Source organism: Gadus macrocephalus, chromosome 9, assembly GCF_031168955.1.
Source record: "Gadus macrocephalus chromosome 9, ASM3116895v1".
Taxonomy (NCBI): Eukaryota; Metazoa; Chordata; class Actinopteri; order Gadiformes; family Gadidae; genus Gadus; species Gadus macrocephalus.
Window position 1 is genome coordinate 16,611,748 of NC_082390.1, and position 18,294 is coordinate 16,630,041.

General features: G+C 46.2%; 1 protein-coding gene across 6 annotated transcripts in view; it reads left to right on the forward strand.

The window, feature by feature from the left end:
- Positions 1 to 441: 441 nt before the first annotated feature.
- The window catches only part of ckap5 (cytoskeleton associated protein 5), a 28,867-nt gene continuing 11,014 nt past the window's right edge, over positions 442 to 18,294 (forward strand). For 2 of the 6 annotated variants that reach the window (XM_060061179.1, XM_060061180.1), the window contains exons 1-33: positions 442 to 592; positions 2,157 to 2,253; positions 2,848 to 3,041; positions 4,803 to 5,009; positions 5,191 to 5,362; positions 5,458 to 5,590; positions 5,880 to 5,980; positions 6,196 to 6,309; positions 6,695 to 6,799; positions 7,110 to 7,199; positions 7,917 to 8,081; positions 8,186 to 8,314; positions 8,526 to 8,681; positions 8,844 to 8,945; positions 9,056 to 9,166; positions 9,567 to 9,659; positions 9,981 to 10,166; positions 10,621 to 10,715; positions 11,025 to 11,208; positions 11,655 to 11,797; positions 11,973 to 12,147; positions 12,966 to 13,079; positions 13,297 to 13,425; positions 13,717 to 13,911; positions 13,990 to 14,116; positions 14,322 to 14,410; positions 14,737 to 14,832; positions 15,626 to 15,748; positions 15,888 to 16,037; positions 16,317 to 16,520; positions 16,655 to 16,790; positions 17,296 to 17,489; positions 17,889 to 18,055. In XM_060061179.1, coding sequence (XP_059917162.1) covers positions 2,197 to 2,253; positions 2,848 to 3,041; positions 4,803 to 5,009; positions 5,191 to 5,362; positions 5,458 to 5,590; positions 5,880 to 5,980; positions 6,196 to 6,309; positions 6,695 to 6,799; positions 7,110 to 7,199; positions 7,917 to 8,081; positions 8,186 to 8,314; positions 8,526 to 8,681; positions 8,844 to 8,945; positions 9,056 to 9,166; positions 9,567 to 9,659; positions 9,981 to 10,166; positions 10,621 to 10,715; positions 11,025 to 11,208; positions 11,655 to 11,797; positions 11,973 to 12,147; positions 12,966 to 13,079; positions 13,297 to 13,425; positions 13,717 to 13,911; positions 13,990 to 14,116; positions 14,322 to 14,410; positions 14,737 to 14,832; positions 15,626 to 15,748; positions 15,888 to 16,037; positions 16,317 to 16,520; positions 16,655 to 16,790; positions 17,296 to 17,489; positions 17,889 to 18,055 — 4,436 coding nt within the window. In that variant the 5' untranslated portion in view covers positions 442 to 592; positions 2,157 to 2,196. The remainder of the gene's footprint in view (positions 593 to 2,156; positions 2,254 to 2,847; positions 3,042 to 4,802; positions 5,010 to 5,190; positions 5,363 to 5,457; positions 5,591 to 5,879; positions 5,981 to 6,195; positions 6,310 to 6,694; positions 6,800 to 7,109; positions 7,200 to 7,916; positions 8,082 to 8,185; positions 8,315 to 8,525; positions 8,682 to 8,843; positions 8,946 to 9,055; positions 9,167 to 9,566; positions 9,660 to 9,980; positions 10,167 to 10,620; positions 10,716 to 11,024; positions 11,209 to 11,654; positions 11,798 to 11,972; positions 12,148 to 12,965; positions 13,080 to 13,296; positions 13,426 to 13,716; positions 13,912 to 13,989; positions 14,117 to 14,321; positions 14,411 to 14,736; positions 14,833 to 15,625; positions 15,749 to 15,887; positions 16,038 to 16,316; positions 16,521 to 16,654; positions 16,791 to 17,295; positions 17,490 to 17,888; positions 18,056 to 18,294) is intronic. The other 4 variants (XM_060061182.1, XM_060061183.1, XM_060061181.1 and 1 more) reach the window with 3 other exon arrangements.

The following is an 18,294-nucleotide window of genomic DNA, read 5'->3' on the forward strand; positions in this document are numbered from 1 at the left end:
TGGGGGTTGTTTTGGTACTAATCAACTTGTGTGGCATATCGGCTCTTTGTATGATGTCTAGTATTTACTTCAGATTTGATTTAAAAAAAAAACATCATGAGGATGTCAGAAATGCATCAGTTGTTTTGTTGGTGTATTGTATTGAGTTGACATGTTTCAGAAGTCCAAATTGCAAAAAGTAAGCCTACTCACATTAACCGAATCCAGCAGTTCATAGGTGATAGGTATAGGATAATTATTCCTGTTGTCCTCTCATTTTTATTATTTGATTAATAACAATTGAATTCAGAATTTCTAGAGACTGCAGGAACTTCTTGGAATTCAAAAATAAATGCAATGCACCGTGGATGCACAGTCGTGTAGCCTACTGTCACTTGACAAGTGGCCATGTACAGCCTTTGGGTCTGACCTATTTGATTCAGTCTCCGCCGGTTCTGACAGCGTGACGTCGTTCAGGGTGGCGTCCCCTCCGCCTCTCCTCCCTCCATCTCTCCGCCCTTGGAGGCGTTTCAAAGCTCAGCTAGGCTGCTCTGGAAGTGGTTCAATATATCGCTACGGTATAACTAGTTATTTGACACAACGACACACACAGGTAAACTATTTTATACTAACAAGTATCTGTTTTCGTCTAGGTTATAGTTCTATGTGCTCTGCGTCACCTTATGTGTGTTGTCTGCTGCGTCGCCAGGCCTGCTTGTGTTGTTACGGTGCAATACTGGCTAACAGCATCTCAGTAGCCAGCGCCGTCTAGCCTTCGAAACATACGGGTTGTTGTTAACAATACGATCTAATTGTGTACAACCGTGGTTTCCCATGCTGACCCTGCTATATGCACATGACTCGATAGCGGCCAGATACATCTTGAGGTGGATTTGTGTTTCTATTGAGGCCTCTGATCTGTCTTCCCTAGAATGGAGGACTATAGAGAGCAGCGACGGCTTGCTAATGTTAGCTAACGTACGGGTAACTAACCTGCTAACTAACCCGCTAACTAACCAGCTAACTTGGGTCATGCCACTAGTGTTGCTTATAAACGATGGTCTTGCTCTTGCGGTGCAACCACATTGTTGATTCGTATGACAAGCTTGATCATGTTTATTTACCGTTTGAGAAGAACGGGTTGTTAGCCAGCAGTGGGGACAAGATTTGAGCATTGACAGCAAACGCTAATAATCGGTTCGTTTCCATTAAAATGATTGTCCAGGTCCTTTAACCAAGTATTGATGTTTAATGTGATTCTACTTTGAGTCGATGACGTTAAAGATTGTGCAATGGTATAGTTTTTTTGTTATAATATTTTGTTTTGAAACCCAGAGCCACATATGATGCATTGGTTAGACATGGCAAGTTGGTATTAAAGATTTAGGCCATTTATGTGTGATGCATTACACGTTGCATTCGTTCTAATACTGTACTTGGCTTGGGATAAGGACGTTGTCTTGTTTACCAGAACATGATGGATGATGAATAAGAGCCAGCATGTGCCACTCCTCTGAAAATACATTAAAACTCCATCACATGCTTTTTCTTAAGTGGGAGGGAGAGAAACCGGAACTCTTGCCTCTGAGTGCAATATTGTCAAGACGCACTTTATGACCAGCCATGCAACTTGTTTATTTTATAAATTTGACAATTATACCTGTTTGAATCATCACTTCATCTTTTACTCTACCATCGCATACTGATGATTGTGAAACGTACGTACGGGGCAGATTCAGTTTGTATTCAAATGTGCTCCCAGGGCATGTGCAATCCAGTGTCTTTATTTACTTTTGCACCCAACACCAAAGCATCATATGACACTAAAGTACTTGTTATGAAGTTGTTATTCTGTCTGTTCTCATTTGTAAATTCCATCTAACATGGTGATTATCTTTTTAGCTATATGGTACTGAAATATAAGGAAGTTGTCATTTACTTATTTGGGATGGGTCTGGTTTTTGTTACTTCTACTCATTGGTTATTGCAAACAATACTCAAATGTATGTACCCCTCAAAGTCCTTGTGCCGAGCCGCATGCATATTATATGGTTCATGCAGATTTTAATTGGTGAGGCCAATATTGTGCTTATCATTTAAACTTTTGCAATCCTTTTGATGCAGATGACCGACAACACCTGTGCATAATTGTTGACATCCTTCTTTTATTTTTCCAGTTGAGTACCTTCTAAGGAGGCCCGCCCACTAGAGGCCACCATGGGGGACGATAGTGAGTGGATGAAGCTTCCTGTCGACCAGAAATGTGAACACAAGGTGAATGACTTGTCGCTATTGCGCTTCAATCACCTCACTTGTTCTGAGCAGATGTTCGTAGGCTTCAAAAGTGTGCTTGATGTTGGTACCTTATCTCTTGAGACTTAACATATTTTCGCGTCATCCCTGCAGTTTATGATGTGCTGTTGTATAGCATTCGTTTTTTTTAAATGTTAAAGGACCATACTAAAAAGCTGTATTTAGCCTTGTGCCCATTACTTGGGATTTTCCTGTGTCTTCAACAAGCGTCTCTACAGGTAATCATTAGGCATAGTATAGAATATAGAATATTCATGTAATTTGCTACTGTAGATATGGTAATGTCACAGCAGCTGTATGCTCATATTGTTGATCTTTATCATTCCAATCTCCTGAACATAGCATCAAACCAAAATATGTACAGATAATTAGCTTGCTCCAATAACTCAATCTCGTCTTCTATTTGGGTCACTTTTCCAGTTAGACTTTGAACTCTGTCTATCTGCCTCCTAAAAAGAAAGCAGAATGGTTAGGCTTAAGGCTATCAAACTTGTCTGGTTCTTCCACCCAAACCCTCCCCTTCCGTAACTGATTTTCTCGCTCTCTGCTCAACAGGTCTGGAAAGCCCGTCTGAGCGGCTATGAAGAAGCCCTGAAACTCTTTCAGAGGATAGAGGATGAAAAAAGTCCAGAATGGGGAAAATACCTGGGCCTGATCAAGAAGTTTGTCACAGACTCCAATGTTGTGGCTCAACTGAAGGGCCTGGAGACAGCCTTGGCCTTTGTGATGAATGCCCACATAGCCGGAAAGTAAGTCATTGCTATTTAAATAAAGCAACCATACAGTTTGAGAGAATGTCAAACCTTGACCAATATGATCGTCTGTGTTAGAGTTTGAGGTTGTTTAGACCACATGCTCCAAAATGTGTTCATACTGGGACTTACCTGTACAGGAACCCTTGGCCTAGGATCCACCAAATATCTCATTTTTATTACAATTTAAGAACAGTTTACATTTACATTTCTATGTTAATCATATCTTCCTCCATCGTTCCTCAATGTCTCAAACCTACTTGTGGTCCAATGACAAGGACATGTCATTTAAGCGTGCGATCCTATTTTAAAAAGATATTTTGGCGATCCCATGATCCACTTGCTCCTGCTGCGACACATTTGCGTGTTATGATCCGTAGTTTGAAAACCACAGGGATAGACGACACTGCTGCCATTTGTTTCCGTATGACAATAGGGAGACACCGAATGAAATGCAGGAATGACGTAAACGCTCAATGACTCATTTTGGGAAGCTCACTTCGGCCTCTGCTCCATTGCAGCGGAGTAACCCGATGCTCGGCTGAGTGTTACTCGCGCCAGGAGTTTGTGTGGATCACATTCTGCCGATAATGTACACGTGTAGTGTGCTGTTAATGGACTGCTAGTCAATGGGTGTATGGATTTGTTTTTTCTTAAGGATACATGACTTAAGATAGTCAGGTGTGTGTTGGGTTAATCAAAGTAAGGATTTAGATTGTTGGCAAATTAACTGGAACATGCTAAGCCTATGGACTTCCATCTGCAGTCGAAGGAGGTATACATGACAACCAATAGTCAGAGGATTCGGTTTTATTTTAACCAGTGGACATTAATATAACGAGGCAGTACGACTATTTCTCTCCATTAGAGGTCAAGCACATTGCAACAGTTAATTCATATATCTATTGTTTACTTACATCAACTCTAAGCAGAAATGACAATCAGCTGGAATTGTGAACTGTGCAGGCTGAATGCCTTATTTTTTATTATAGTTTTCTAAAATGCATTTTCAACTTATCGAGACTTTGATGCTGATCATTATTTCACAATAATTCAGAAAAAAACTAAGCTTGTTTAACAAACTAAAGGCCCTTCCCACATGCAGCCCTCCCATTCAATATTCAGGAAAATTTCCTGCGCGCTGCGCATGTGTGAATGGGAGCAGGGGCTGTTTTTATGTGAAATCTGCACCACCATTTTGCCTGCTCAAGACCTAGTAACTTCCCGGAACACTGTGGGTATGGCTGTGTTGTTAAATAAGGCAGTAACATTGCCAGGAGAAGCCAGTAAAGGTTACATCTGTGTGACGTAAGATGCTTTCAAGTGGTGTGAGGGAACCAATCAAAAACATATTTGCATTGGCGACTTGTTTATCTTAACGCGTCAATGCTTTTCCGGTGATTCAAAACTGATATCAATTCAGCTTGTTTTGTTGGAAAAAAAGCTCCTATTTTAAGATATGACCGGAAACTGGACAGATGCCAAAATGATTGAGCTCTTCTCAATCCGCAAGTTTAATGGTGGCACCCAAATGTTTGGCATTACCTCCATCTGCTGGACTGTCGCTTGGCCCGTCTAATCCAGCATTGCTGTGCCAAGGGTGAAAGGGTGCAAGGCGGCGATGTTCCAGATCGTGGCTGAATGTGAAAAACCACTAGCTCTGCCCGAAAGTTGATCCCAGTGATTTACCAGGGACTATGTGTGAGAGAGGCTCAGCTTACTAAGGAATGAACCATCCGTTGTCCCCTTCTGCTGCAGGACAACGGGCGAGGTGACGTCCGGAGTGATCACCAAGGTGTTCAACCAACCCAAGGCGCGGGCAAAAGAGCTGGGCTTAGAGATCTGCCTGATGTACATAGAGATCGAGAAGGCTGAAGTGGTCCAGGACGAGCTGCTGAAAGGGCTGGAGAACAAGAACCCAAAGGTGGTCGTGGCCTGCCTTGAGGCCCTCCGGAAGGCCCTCAGGTCAGTAGGGCCTCTCAAGGGTCTCCATGGGACGGAAGGGGAATTTATAGGGATTCTACACTCTTCGTTTAGTGTCCAGTTGGATTAACGATCAGGCAGTGCTGTTTATATTACAGTATATCATTTCATGGAAGGCAGGTTGCTCATTTGTCCTGACTTATCTTTTGCCTTCTTCCCACAGTGAGTTTGGATCAAAGATTGTGACCTTGAAGCCAGTGGTGAAAGTGTTGCCGAAGCAGTTTGAATCCAGGGAGAAGGCGGTGAGAGACGAAGCAAAGCTCCTGGCCATAGAGATATTCAGGTGGATCAGAGATGCTTTGAGACCACCGCTGCAGGGTATCAACTCTGTCCAGGTAAATGACTCTCCCGTGGACAGGCCTTCGATTTGGTATGGTATTTACCTCATGAGGCTATAAATGTGTTTGCCCTTTGTCCTATGTTCCGCTAGTTGAAGGATCTGGAGGAGGAGTGGGTGAAGGTGCCGACAGCCGCGCCCAAACAGACCAGGTTTCTCCGCTCACAGCAAGACCTGAAGGCCAAGTTTGAGCAGCACCAGGCCAATAAAGGAGATGAAGTTGACGGTAACACTCCAGAATTACAAAGCATGCTAGGCCAAGAACCAAATCTCTTCTCTTTGCTTTTGTGGAAAGGGTGATCTTAAGCGATGTGATGAACATGCAATGCGTAATAATGCAGTTGTTTGCGTTTCGACCCAAAAGAACTGCAGATGAAATGCATCTCCTTTTCCGTTACGTCTGCATTTCTTCTTCTGTGGTTGAAACAAGCTATTTCTACAGAGGCATATGATGATTCATATGCCAGGATCAGTAGTTAATATTTGTGTTGACTCTTCCACTCTTCTGCCCTCAGGGGAGGAAGAGGAGGACACGGTGGTGGTGGTGGATCCCTATGAGCTGCTGGAGGCGGTGGATATCCTCGCCAAGCTCCCAAAGGACTTCTACGAGAAGATAGTAAGCATGCCCCACTGAGTCCAAACTATACCCAGTGATAGAGGAGCTAGCTGGGGGGGGGAAAAGGCGGAGTTGAGTTAATAGAATATTGTTTTTCAGCAAGGGCTTGTATGATGCACGCCTCATGTTCTTGCCAGAATTCCGTGTCGTATTGTTTTCTATTTATGTGTTGTTTGTGGGGGGCTAACAATGTGTGCGTGTCTGACTTTCTGCAGGAAGCCAAGAAGTGGCAGGAGAGGAAGGAAACCCTGGAGGCTGTGGAGACGCTGGCTAAAAACCCGAAACTCGAGGCTGGAGACTATGGAGACCTGGTCAGAGCGCTGAAGAAGGTTAGAGATTAGGGTTATCAGTCTGTGAGGCTAATGCTGCACTGCTGTGTGCTGCATTGATTTAACATGATTATATAAGCCTTATGCATTTGATTTTATGTAGTTATTGATATATGTGGGTGGTGCAATGGCTACATTTATGTGTGGGGTCGATGGGACTGCCTGGGATCTAGGACCCAGTCAAGTTGATGTATGTATACATGTTTGTATGTATGTACGTAGGTCTTCCTTAATGTTTAACCTGTCTATATTTTACTGATAGTCAAACTGGTGTCCAACACCCATGTATTGATGAGGTATATTTGATATAAGTGATAGCTTATATAAAATTCTGCTAGCTTCTGTAGCACATCGGTAGTTTGAACTCCCTAGTCTTGTGTTCCAGGTTGTGGGGAAAGATGCCAACGTTATGCTAGTGACCCTGGCCGCTAAATGCCTGGCTGGTCTGGCCTCTGGACTCAGGAAGAAGTTTGGAACTTATGCCACACTTGTAAGTTTAACCAACTGCATGAATTATTTCTATCCATGTTGTGGATTATCGTTTGCTTTGTTAAAAACCCTTTTAGGGTAAAATTGTTAAATGAATGAATGCACCTTTAATTTGTTCCAGTATTTGCACAAGCTCAACAAGCCAATGGAAAGAAAACATGAGTTGGCTTGTCTGGAGTTAATTGCATTGACCTTATACCATAATTTTCCAATAAGACTTAAAGCAGGCCTTTTTAATTTCATTGACCTCAGATATTCAATAACTCTTCTCTGTTCTTCTCTTTTCTGCACTGCTTGGTGTGTGGTCGCAGGTGGTGTCGACTATTCTTGAGAAGTTCAAGGAGAAGAAACCTCAGGTTGTGCAGGCCTTGCAGGAGGCCATCGACGCCATCTTCCTCACGGTGAGTACGAAATGCCAAGAAATCATCTGATGCAAAGTTTCAGAGGGAATTTATTAGATTTATGTTTGGAGAATATTGTTAAAACATTTCCATCAGGATGTTTGTCATTGAGAGATGACGTATAGTAGCTAGTAGCTAAAGCACCAAAACCTTTCCAATAGTCTAATATTATGCTAGCCAATGTGACAGACATGCGGTTCCGCAGAATTACCATGACTGCACAAAAACGTTTCCCTGTATTTTAATATTTCCATGACCCTCGGGCAGGATAGCATCTTGTTTTCAGGATGCTGAACTCCCTGAAGAAATGCTCTGGTGTCCATATTCTAACTAGCCGTCTTTGAGCAAGAGCTCAAAGCCCCCCTGCTCCTTATGACAGGGATCTGAATTCAGTGGAGGTCACTTTGGATAAACTAAGCATAGAATTATGTAAGATCTATTTAAATTTGAATATCAAGTATTAAATACTGTCCCACAACGGAATACACATCAATTTGATGACAAATAATGAGATCATCCATCGGCTTGAGGGATTTTCTGAATACCTTTTTTTTATAATAATAACTTGAATAACAAATGATTATTAATTATTTAGGGATGCAACCCTGTACTTTCTATCATTTTATCTCTGTTTTTTGGCTTGTGTCCATGTGTGTTCAATGACAATTTTAAAATAAAATACACCCAAAATGATAATGCAAACTTATGCCCTCCTAGACCACCCTGCAGAACCTGTCAGAGGACATCTTGGGCGTGATGGACAACAAGAATCCCTCCATCAAGCAGCAGGCCTCCCTCTTCCTGGCCCGTGCCTTCAGACACTGCACCCAGGCCACCCTGTCCAAAAGCGTCCTCAAGCCCTTCTGTGCGGCCCTCCTTAAGGTCGGTGCCTCCTGCCTTTTCCTCTGTGGTCTCTTCATGGCTGGAGGTGAGCGCTCCCTGTACTAAGGATTCACTGTGGCCTTGTCCTTTTAACCTTCTCGCAGCAAGTGAATGACTCGGCCCTGGAGGTTCGAGACGCTGCTTTTGAGGCCTTGGGGACAGCCATGAAGGTGATCGGGGAGAAGGCCGTCAACCCCTTCCTGGCCGATCTGGATAAGCTCAAACTGGATAAGGTGAGAAGGGAGAGAGGGAGGGCATTAGGAAGGAATCTAGTGAATATACCACAGTTGGCTGAAACTGTAGAAAAAATCGTAAACAACATGGAAACAGGTCAAGCAAAAATATACACCGAAGGGATATCAACAAGACTAGACCCCTTTTTTTTTTTTTTATTACTACTTTTGCCTGATGGCTAAGATCCTCCCCTTATTCCCATGGTTACAGATAAAGGAATGTGCAGATAAAGTGGAACTCCCCGGGGCTAAACGCGGGGCGAGCGGAGGAGACAAGAAGCCTGCCGCTAAAGCCCCTCCCCCAAGTGAAGCCCCATCCAAGTCCTCAGGCCCGCCCAAGAAGACACCTGCCGCCGCGGCCAGCAAGGTAGACACTTCACCAATAAAAGCAAACACATTTCCTTTAAGATTGGATGTATGTGTTCATCAATTCCTGCATGTTTATATGTTGTGTTCAATTGGCACGCTGCACTAAAAAGATGGTGGCATGCCTGAGGATGAGTTCTCTGTGTTGTTCTCTTGTCCGTAGCCTTCCGCAGGACCTTCTAAGAAGGGCAAGCCAGCCACCGCGTCCGGGGCTAAGGCTAAGAAAGGGGTCGAGGCCAAAGAGATTATAGAAACCGAGCTGGCGGTGAGTAACGAGGGCCGGTTCCGCGCCAGAGTTTCCCCCTCCCTTCGTCATCGTCAAGTGTTTTTATGTTGGTTGCCTGACCTGCTGTCTGGCTGCTGTGGTCGTTTCAGATCGAGGTTTGTGAGCAGAGGGCAGCGCTAGTACTTCCTGCGTCCTGTCTGGAGCATCTAGATTCGGCCAACTGGAAGGAGAGGCTGGCCAGCATGGAGGAGTTCCAAAAGGTAACTTGTTCTCCCTGCTTATTGCACTGTGTTGGATGCCATTCAAACTATTTAAATGTTTCTAACTCTCTATTGCATACTCCACACTGGGTCTGTCTGAGCCTGGCACCCTAATGTTATTAGCTCTTAAGATAATTTAATTGGGCCGCTTCCAATTCACTTTGCATCTCAAATTGTTCATAAGTGGTTATCCCTTCGTGACAATTTCCATATCCGACAGCTCATCACGCAGCTAACCATCTGTGCTGCCGAACCTATTAGATTAGGTATTCTCCTTTCTGCTTGGCTATGCAGAGCATATTATTCAATGCATTTGTCATCTTATTGCCTTGAGTGGAATCAGAACCCGTTGATTGACTGAATCACTGACTGTTGGTGGATGGTCTGTCTTGCTGTGCAGGCTGTCGAGACCATGGATAAGATAGAAATGCCCTGCCAAGCCTTGGTTAGGATGCTTGCCAAGAAGCCTGGGTGGAAGGAGACCAACTTCCAGGTAACCGTTGCTATGGTGTTCAGTTTGAAACAAAACTCTTTTGTATGCTGCCTGTAAGTATATCCGACCTCTCCGCCTGTCGTTGTCCTTCAAATGAAAGCAATCTTGTATAAAAAGGGTACGGCAAGGGAACGGCTATTGACGAGAGAGAATAGGCTGCGCGCTCACTTCCACCCCCATCATTGTAATCCTCCTTTTGTAGTCCAAACTAGTCGCTCAGAGATGTTATGAGTTATTTGATTGTGAGCCATCTAAGCTCCCGGTGTGACGACCCTGCCCCCCCCCCCCCCCCCCCCCCCCCCTCCTCCTCCACACGTGTAGGTGATGCAGATGAAGCTCCGCGTGGTGGCCATCATCGCCCAGAGAGGGCAGTTCTCCAAGACCTCCGCCTCGGTGGTCCTGGAGTGCCTGGTGGACAAGGTGGGAGACGTCAAGTGCGGCGGGAACGCAAAGGAGGGTCTGACAGCCATCGGGGAGTCCTGCTCACTGCCCTGGACTGCTGAACAGGTGAGGCTCACCGGTGTCTCTTTTTTTGGTTTATTTTTCATTCTTTTGCAGCATGATTTATTGCTAACAATAAAACACAATAGGATGACCCGATTGTCTCGTGGCTGTTCAGTGTAAATCCTGTTTTACTTTCTCGACGATGTGAACATGAAAAAACGACGTGTGTTAAATTGATTGAGGTTCTTGTCTGCCGTGGATAGAAGACCTCTACATTGATTCCCCACACGCCCCCACACTCCTCTGACCCTCTGCTCAGACTTTCCACTCCCACGACGGGAGTCTTTCAGAGTAGTTAAGGATGAATTCCATTGCGAATGTGAAAAAGGCAATCAATCAATCAATGTGTCAAAAAGGAGCACAAAAATAAACCACCCCTGTCCCACTCGGTGCTGTAGACTTAGAAATATTAAATATGTATGAGGTATGACATTTATCATTCTGTGTGTGTTCCCAGTTGGTATCATTGGCTTTTTCTCAGAAGAACCCCAAGAACCAGTCCGAGTCTCTTAACTGGCTGGCCAACGCCATGAAGGAGTTTGGCTTCGCTGGGTGAGTGGGGCGTGCCTGACGGCTCATCCCGCCATGGGGAGGGTTAGCTCTAAGATGATTGGCTGAATTGGTTTCATAATTCTCAGAAGCATATACAAGTATCTGTTATGTTTGTTCACGATTTATAATTTAGTTAATTCAGAGCAGAGTCACCCCTGCCCATGTCCATTTAAACCACTTGTAAAGGGGGTACATATCTACGTGTAAACATGCGTGTGCATAAGCATTCATGACAATAATGAATACCTTGTTCTTGGGACCTGGTTCATGAATGTCATCTGCTCTAATGATACAGTCCCTCCTCTCTAGGATCAACGTGAAAGCCTTCATCAACAACGTGAAGATCGCGCTGGGAGCCACCAACCCTGCCGTGCGGATCTCGGCCATCGCCCTGCTGGGGGTGATGTACCTCTACATGGGCGCCCCCCTGCGCATGTTCTTTGAGGACGAGAAGCCCGCCCTGCTCTCGCAGATAGACGCAGAGTTCGAGAAGGTTGGCCTTTTTTTTTCATGCCGTTAACGTCTTGTGGGATTGTTTGAAAATGTCTGCCATCCTTTCAATCCATAATGCATTTCTTTTCTTTTAAAGAAACATTTGAAATAGCCCCATGAGGCCAGCCAGGGGGGAGAAGTGACTAGGTTGAAGGAAAAACTGGTTTATTTGTGCAGATTATCTGTACTTCATCGCAATTTTTCAACAGTTTTTCCTAACTGAAAACGTGCACACATCATTTTCTTTCTAAAAGGAAACTAGGTAAATGAAAAAATAACTTGAAGCTGAATGTATCTCAACTGAAGTCAAGTAAGAAGACTGATTACCTTTGTTGTACAACCTGTTACAGATTCACATATTATATTTCAGCTGTGCTTCCAATGTGATAATGTATTCAAAAGAGACTCTCACTGAAGTGGATAAATAAATGCTACATGTCCTAACAGATGCAGGGCCAGTCGCCCCCCGCAGCCATCCGGGGCACCAGGAAGTCTGGGCCCGAGGCTGATGGGGACGATGGGGACGAACCAGAGGAGGATGCGGCGGGACCACCAGACATCATGGATCTCCTCCCCCGAACAGACATCAGGTCAGCCCCTCTCCTCTCCTATTAGACCCAGCTGGTCCACATCAGGCTCACCGAACCGAACTGATCTTTATCATTGTGTGTCAATTAAAATCATTTAATACTTTTTATTTCTTACCTTAAGCGAAACAATGTCAATCGACCGTGTTTCACATTGACTGATGATTGATTCTTTCAGCGATAAGATCAACTGTGACCTGGTGTCTAAGATCGGGGATAAGAACTGGAAGATCAGGAAGGAGGGTCTGGATGAGGCGGCGGCCATCATTTCGGATGCCAAGTTCATCACGGCCAACATCGGAGATCTGTCCCTGGCCCTCAAGGGACGTCTCAATGACTCCAACAAGATACTGGTTAGTAGGGCCGCAGATGTGGATTATACATTCATGATACTCTGGTCACCACGAGCGGTTCTTTGATTCAGGATTCCCTCCGTGCAAGATATTGGCAGTGGTTGATTCTCAAACTTGGGTACGGGTTCCCCTAGGGGAACTTTAAAGGATGGCAGGGGGTCCTTGGAACCATTTAAAATGTTGAAAATGAACCGAAATTAAATATGTAGAAGCTGAATATTGCCTTGAAGAAATTAAGTCTGAGAAATTGGAATATTATGAATGAAGCACAAGCCAATGTTTCTCACTAAACTAAAGTGTTTGCACCACAAATTTAAAGGATAATTAAAAGGATTGATCTTTCAACCTGGACCCTATATTCCCGTGATTTTTACATAATTTGACAGTATTGAGTGAGAGTGTTTCAGTCTTGCTCTTATATCTCGGGAGAGTTGTAGATTTGCAGGATGAGAACGTGGTGGATATTATGAGTTGGAGAGTTAGAGAGAGTAATCGCATTCGTCCCTTGAGGATGGGAAAATAAGGTCCCGGTTGAAAATAATCTTCATGTTTACACCAAATAACATCCTAACATTATTTATAATAGTATAATACTTTTTTTGTGCTTGGCCGAAATAAATAACTTGGAATATATTTTTTGGATTATTGCACGAGTATGAACTTCATAAACCCAATTTTAAAGATGCAAACATTAGCACGTGACCTTGTATCAATTATGGATACAAGGTGACGTGCACATTGCCCTGTGACTACTGAAATCCCAAGGCTCGTGGTGCCGCTGACATCAATATGACTTGTGTTTTCGGCTTTTGTCTCAGGTGCTGCAGACCCTGACTATGCTGCAGCAGCTGGCCACTGCCATGGGCCCCGGCCTGAAACAACATATTAAACCCCTAGGGATCCCCATCATCACTGTGCTGGGAGACAGCAAGGTACATCTTGGATCCAGCTTCGTCGAACCAGCATGATTTTGTGACACTTTTCAACATGTGTATGAATATCATCATATGAAACAGTTGGAAAAATAACCTTTTTCACAAGTTGCATCTAGACTTGAGGCAGAGGGTAACCCCTGCAGTGCTAGACCAGGTCTTTCTTCAATGCCTCCATCACGGCTTATTAACCCCTCCACCCCACACGTTGCTCTAGGCCAATGTGAGGGCTGCTGCCTTGGCAACGCTGCAGGCGTGGGTGGAGCAGACGGGAATGAAGGATTGGCTTGAGGGAGATGACATGTCAGAGGAGCTGAAGAGAGAAAACCCCTTTCTCCGCCAGGAGGTACAAACACGTACCCACACGCGCGCATACACACACACACACACGTATACACACGTACCCACACAAACGCACGTACGTACACACACACACACACACACACTCCCACTCTCCACCAACTTGGTATTTTCTGCATGATAAATTGTGTGTGTGTGTGTGTGTGTGTGTGTGTGTGTGTGTGTGTGTGTGTGTGTGTGTGTGTGTGTGTGTGTGTGTGTGTGTGTGTGTGTGTGTGTGTGTGTGTGTGTGTGTGTGTGTGTGTGTGTGTGTGTGTGTGTGTGTGTGTCACTGCAGCTCCTGGGCTGGTTGGCCGAGAAGCTACCCAACATGAGGACGGTGCCGGGGGACCTGATGCAGTGTGTGCCCCAACTCTTCGCCTGCCTGGAGGACCGCAACGGTGACGTCCGCAAGAAGGCCCAGGACGCCCTGCCGATGTTCATGATGCACCTGGGCTTCGACAAGATGACCAAGGCAGCGGGGAAACTCAAGGTACCTCGCCCAACAACCAGTGTTGAAGTACTTTTTTTCAGTTTTTTTGCACGTGATTGACGATCTCGTTTGCTCCAGCCCGCATCCAAGGACCAGGTGTCGGGCATGTTGGAGAAGGCCAGGGCGGTGATGCCGGCGAAACCTGCTGCACCCTCCAAGGCAGGGGATGGGGCAGGTAAGGCTCCTGGGAGCAAGGCAGCGGCAGGTCAGTGGAAACCAGAGCGCCAATCCTCTCGATAAGCTCCCGCCGGATCCGAACACTTTACACAAACAAACACGTCACTTCTCTTAGTCGAGGGTCAGGGTTGATCTTTAGGAAGCATCAGAAACCCAACATTGACTTCGGGGGGGGCCTAGGCGTTATTTCTTTTTCAAGAAGAGGTCGACATGGTGATGTTTGTCCCTTCCAGGCCCCAGGCCTCAGGCCTCCGGGGACGACGCCACCGACTCCAAACCCGAAGGCAAGAAGATCAGAGGAGGGGGAGCGGCGGCGAAGAGGGTACCCTCCCTTTATCAGCAGATCATTGTGGTCCCTCACTATCATTTACTGGCTGTTATGTATTATTTACTGCTCATTATTTACTCAGCTACAGAGCATATATTATCAGCCCTCTTAAATCTGTGTCTTCATAATGATATGTTAACCGTTTGCAATGGAGCAAGATAGTTGATTCACACACATTTAAAACGCTGTTAAACATCTGTGCCTGGGTGCATTTCCATACATTTGTTGTTTCATCATGTTTTTCAAAATAGTTTTCTCCCCCCCCACCCTTATTGTTGACGTGATGTTCACCGATGATGTGGTTGTCTGTACCCGCCCAGCCCCCCTCCCCTTCCGAGGAGCCCGCCACAGAGGACAGTAGTGGTAGTAAAAAGGCCCCATCAGTCAGGGGCAAGGCTGCTGCTGGAGGTCAACAGGTAGCAGTATGGGGGCGGGGGGGCACCGAGCTACGTGGGGCTAACAAATGTCCCTCTGGTAGAATCAGGCGAGCCATGGAGCCATGACTGGATAACGATATTGGTGTTTGTTTTTATTTGTGTCATTTTCGATGACACTATTTGGCCAGAAGTAAAGATTAGGAAAAAATAAAAGGTTATAAGTAATTGTAGAATATTTTTTGTTAGTATTCTTTTTTTGATGGAAGTTCTGCATTTAGATGTGGAATAACCTGGGCAATGTTTTTCTACCACAATGGGACACTTGTTAGCCTCATTTCCTCCTGGAGATCTAGAGAACCGCTGTGTCTAACCTAACCTCTATCTGATCGATAACTAACTGGGATTATTACACCAAAAAAAATCTACTACCAAAGACGATTGAACTGGGTTGATGTGTGATTCAAGCTTTGAACATGGTACAAATCAGTGTGGCAGTATGAAAGGTGGTGTAGGCTGCGTAGCGAGGAAGTGTTAATCAGGAGGAGGGAAAGAAGTGGGCCCACATTGTGTGAGGTTCAAGTCGGGACACTGCATGAATGTGTTTTTCCATTTCTGCTGCATGTTAGCCTACGGTGCTTCATCACTCACTTCTGCACATCGTTTCCCTTTGCCGCCATCTCTCTGTGATTCATCAAAACCTCTTTGCTTTGTCTGATCATCCTCCCAAATCGATGTACCACATGAAATTCACACATAGACGAGCTATTGATCATTTTAGCATACATAAAAACACACACACACACACAGTCAGATTACGCTAATCCTTTCCCAGGGGACACTGGGTAAGAAGCCTGCCGCCAAAGGCATGAAGGAGGAAGAGGACCGGTCGGGACCCATCTTCACCCTGATCCCCAACGCCAAGGAGCAGCGGAGCAAAGAGGAGAAGCAGCTGAAGGTACAGCCCATCAGACCACCCGTCCTCGTTCAACACGTTTGTCCTGCGTCACACACCCATACTGGGGTCAAAGTCCTACAGACGATGTCCGTAATGTAGAGTCTCAGCCGCTCTGTGCTCACGCTCCCCTTCCCCCCAGATCTTGAAGTGGAACTTCACCACCCCCCGGGACGAGTACCTGGACCAGCTCAAGGCCCAGATGTCCACCTGCTTCGCCAAGTGGCTGCAGGACGAGATCTTCCACTTTGACTTCCAGAGACACGTCAAGGCCATCGGCGTCATGATGGAGGTTGGGGAGACTTGTGTCTTTCTGTTGACGACCTTTGACCTATAGCTGAGGTCCAAGGGCGGGAAGTTATCGATGTCATCGTAACAGTGTCTATTTATTTTTTTAAAACAATTTAATATGTACTATTTAATCGTTTAGCAAAGGCTTTTATCAAAGGAAAATCTTTGGGATTGGGGTCTACTGAATGAGCATTGATTAAGTCTACGGCGTACATCTGGGCTCAAACCCGGGACCCCGTCAGCTGCGAGTCGAACACACCGCGTCCGTCTGTGTCTCCAGAGGTTGGAGAGCGAGAGCGAGGCGACCATCGGCTGCCTGGACCTGATCCTCAAGTGGTTCACGCTGCGCTTCTTCGACACCAACACCACTGTGCTGATGAAGGTGCTGGAGTACCTGAAGCTGCTGTTCGCCATGCTCAGCGCGCAGGGCTTCCACCTCAGCGAGTACGAGGCCAGCTCCTTCGTCCCCTACCTCATCCTCAAGGTCAGTGTTCCCACCGGTCCCCGTCTGTTTCCAGCCACCTCCCAGGGAGGGAAAGCTGCTGATTTGCTTTGTTGAACTCTCCTCCTCCTCTCTCTTGTCTCCTTCTCGCTCCTGCTGATGGCACTCTGGTGCAGATGGGGGAGTCCAAGGACGGGGTCCGTAAAGACGTGCGCACCATCCTGACCCTGCTGTGCAAGGTGTACCCCGCCGCCAAGGTCTTCCCCTTGCTCATGGACGGTACCAAGTCCAAGAACTCCAAGCAGAGATCCGGTGAGACCCACCTGCTTTGTTCTGGTTCTCTGCGGTTGATTTGACCCAACCAACTGGCGGATAAAGCATAATACTACGCGTGTTACAAGTCAGCCCGTGTAGAAAAGCTCCCTTGCTCCTTTAGGGTTAACCTTCAGTATAGCTCTACAAAAGCTGTCTCTTTGCTCATCCAACCAAAGTTAATGTCACACCTCAAAGATACGCTCTTTTCCTTTAGCTTGCTTTCCACCAACTAGATCAGACACATTTTCAAGCGTCGCTCCTCAAGGCTGTAAAATAACGCTATGTCCGTGCCAGAGATGCAGACTCTAGTTTGCGGCTTGGACTCAAGTCAAAACTTAAGTCGCACACGCAGTGATTTGACTCGAGGCTTGTCCTCGGAAGACCTGAGTCTTGTCTCTGGCCCGTGAACAGTCTTTGATTTCAATTCCGGCGCATTAACCTTAAGGAAGTGTCGGACCAGATGACCCGCCCCTGACTGTGCCCTCCGCCCCCCGGTCTGCAGAGTGTCTGGAGGAGCTGGGCCTGCTGATCGAGGGCAACGGTCTGACCGTGTGCCAGCCCACGCCGGCCAAGTGCCTGAAGGAGATCGCCGTGCACATCGGCGACCGGGACACCTCGGTGCGCAACGCCGCCCTCAACACCGTGGTCGCCGTCTACAACGTCTGCGGCGAGCAGGTCTACAAGCTCATCGGAAATGTGAGTCGTGGTGGACGGCGACGTGTGTAACATCAGAGGGGTTTTTAGGGAGTTCAAGGTTCCACGATTCATTGTCAACATTACGCATGCGACAGTATGCCTCTAGACTGTTACCGTTACAAACTGTAACTCTTGGAAGAACTCCATTGAACAGCATTTGTACTAGCATGGTCAGGTTAGCTCAACATGGTGTATGTGATGTACCCTGAATCAGATTTGAAGGTTACCTTAAAATCTGATTCAGGGTAAAGTCAGTGCTTGGTCACTCTGACTAAGCACTGACTTTAAGGTTAGAATTCGATTTTCTTAGTTTTGATTATTGTTTTGTCGCCCCGTATCTTGGAACTGTGGTTTTATTTGCCAAAAAAAGTAATCGTCCCAAATCGCCACCCACTGCAGCTATCGGAGAAGGAGATGAGCATGCTGGAGGAGCGGATCAAGCGCTCGGCCAAGAAGACCCCCGCCGCCGCCCCCGCCAAGCAGAGCGCCCCGGAGCGCACCCAGCCCCCCAACTCCACCGCCACCTTCCTGCGCAAGCCCGCCCAGGAGGACCCCAACAAACTCAAGTAGGCTCCGTCGGGGGGCTTCATGGTGGGGTTCAGCTCTGGTCGTGGGTTAGAGTTAGCGGCCCATCAGGGTAGAGTTGGGCGTTCAGCATAGGGTGGCTCTCTGATTAGGGAGGAGTGAGTATATGGGTTAGATCGCTGAACTAACATTACACACCATGTTATGGCATTTTTTTCCGGCTGGTACAAAAAGTTGGATGTGATCAGGTGTTCATTTGTGACTGCGAATAACAGAAACC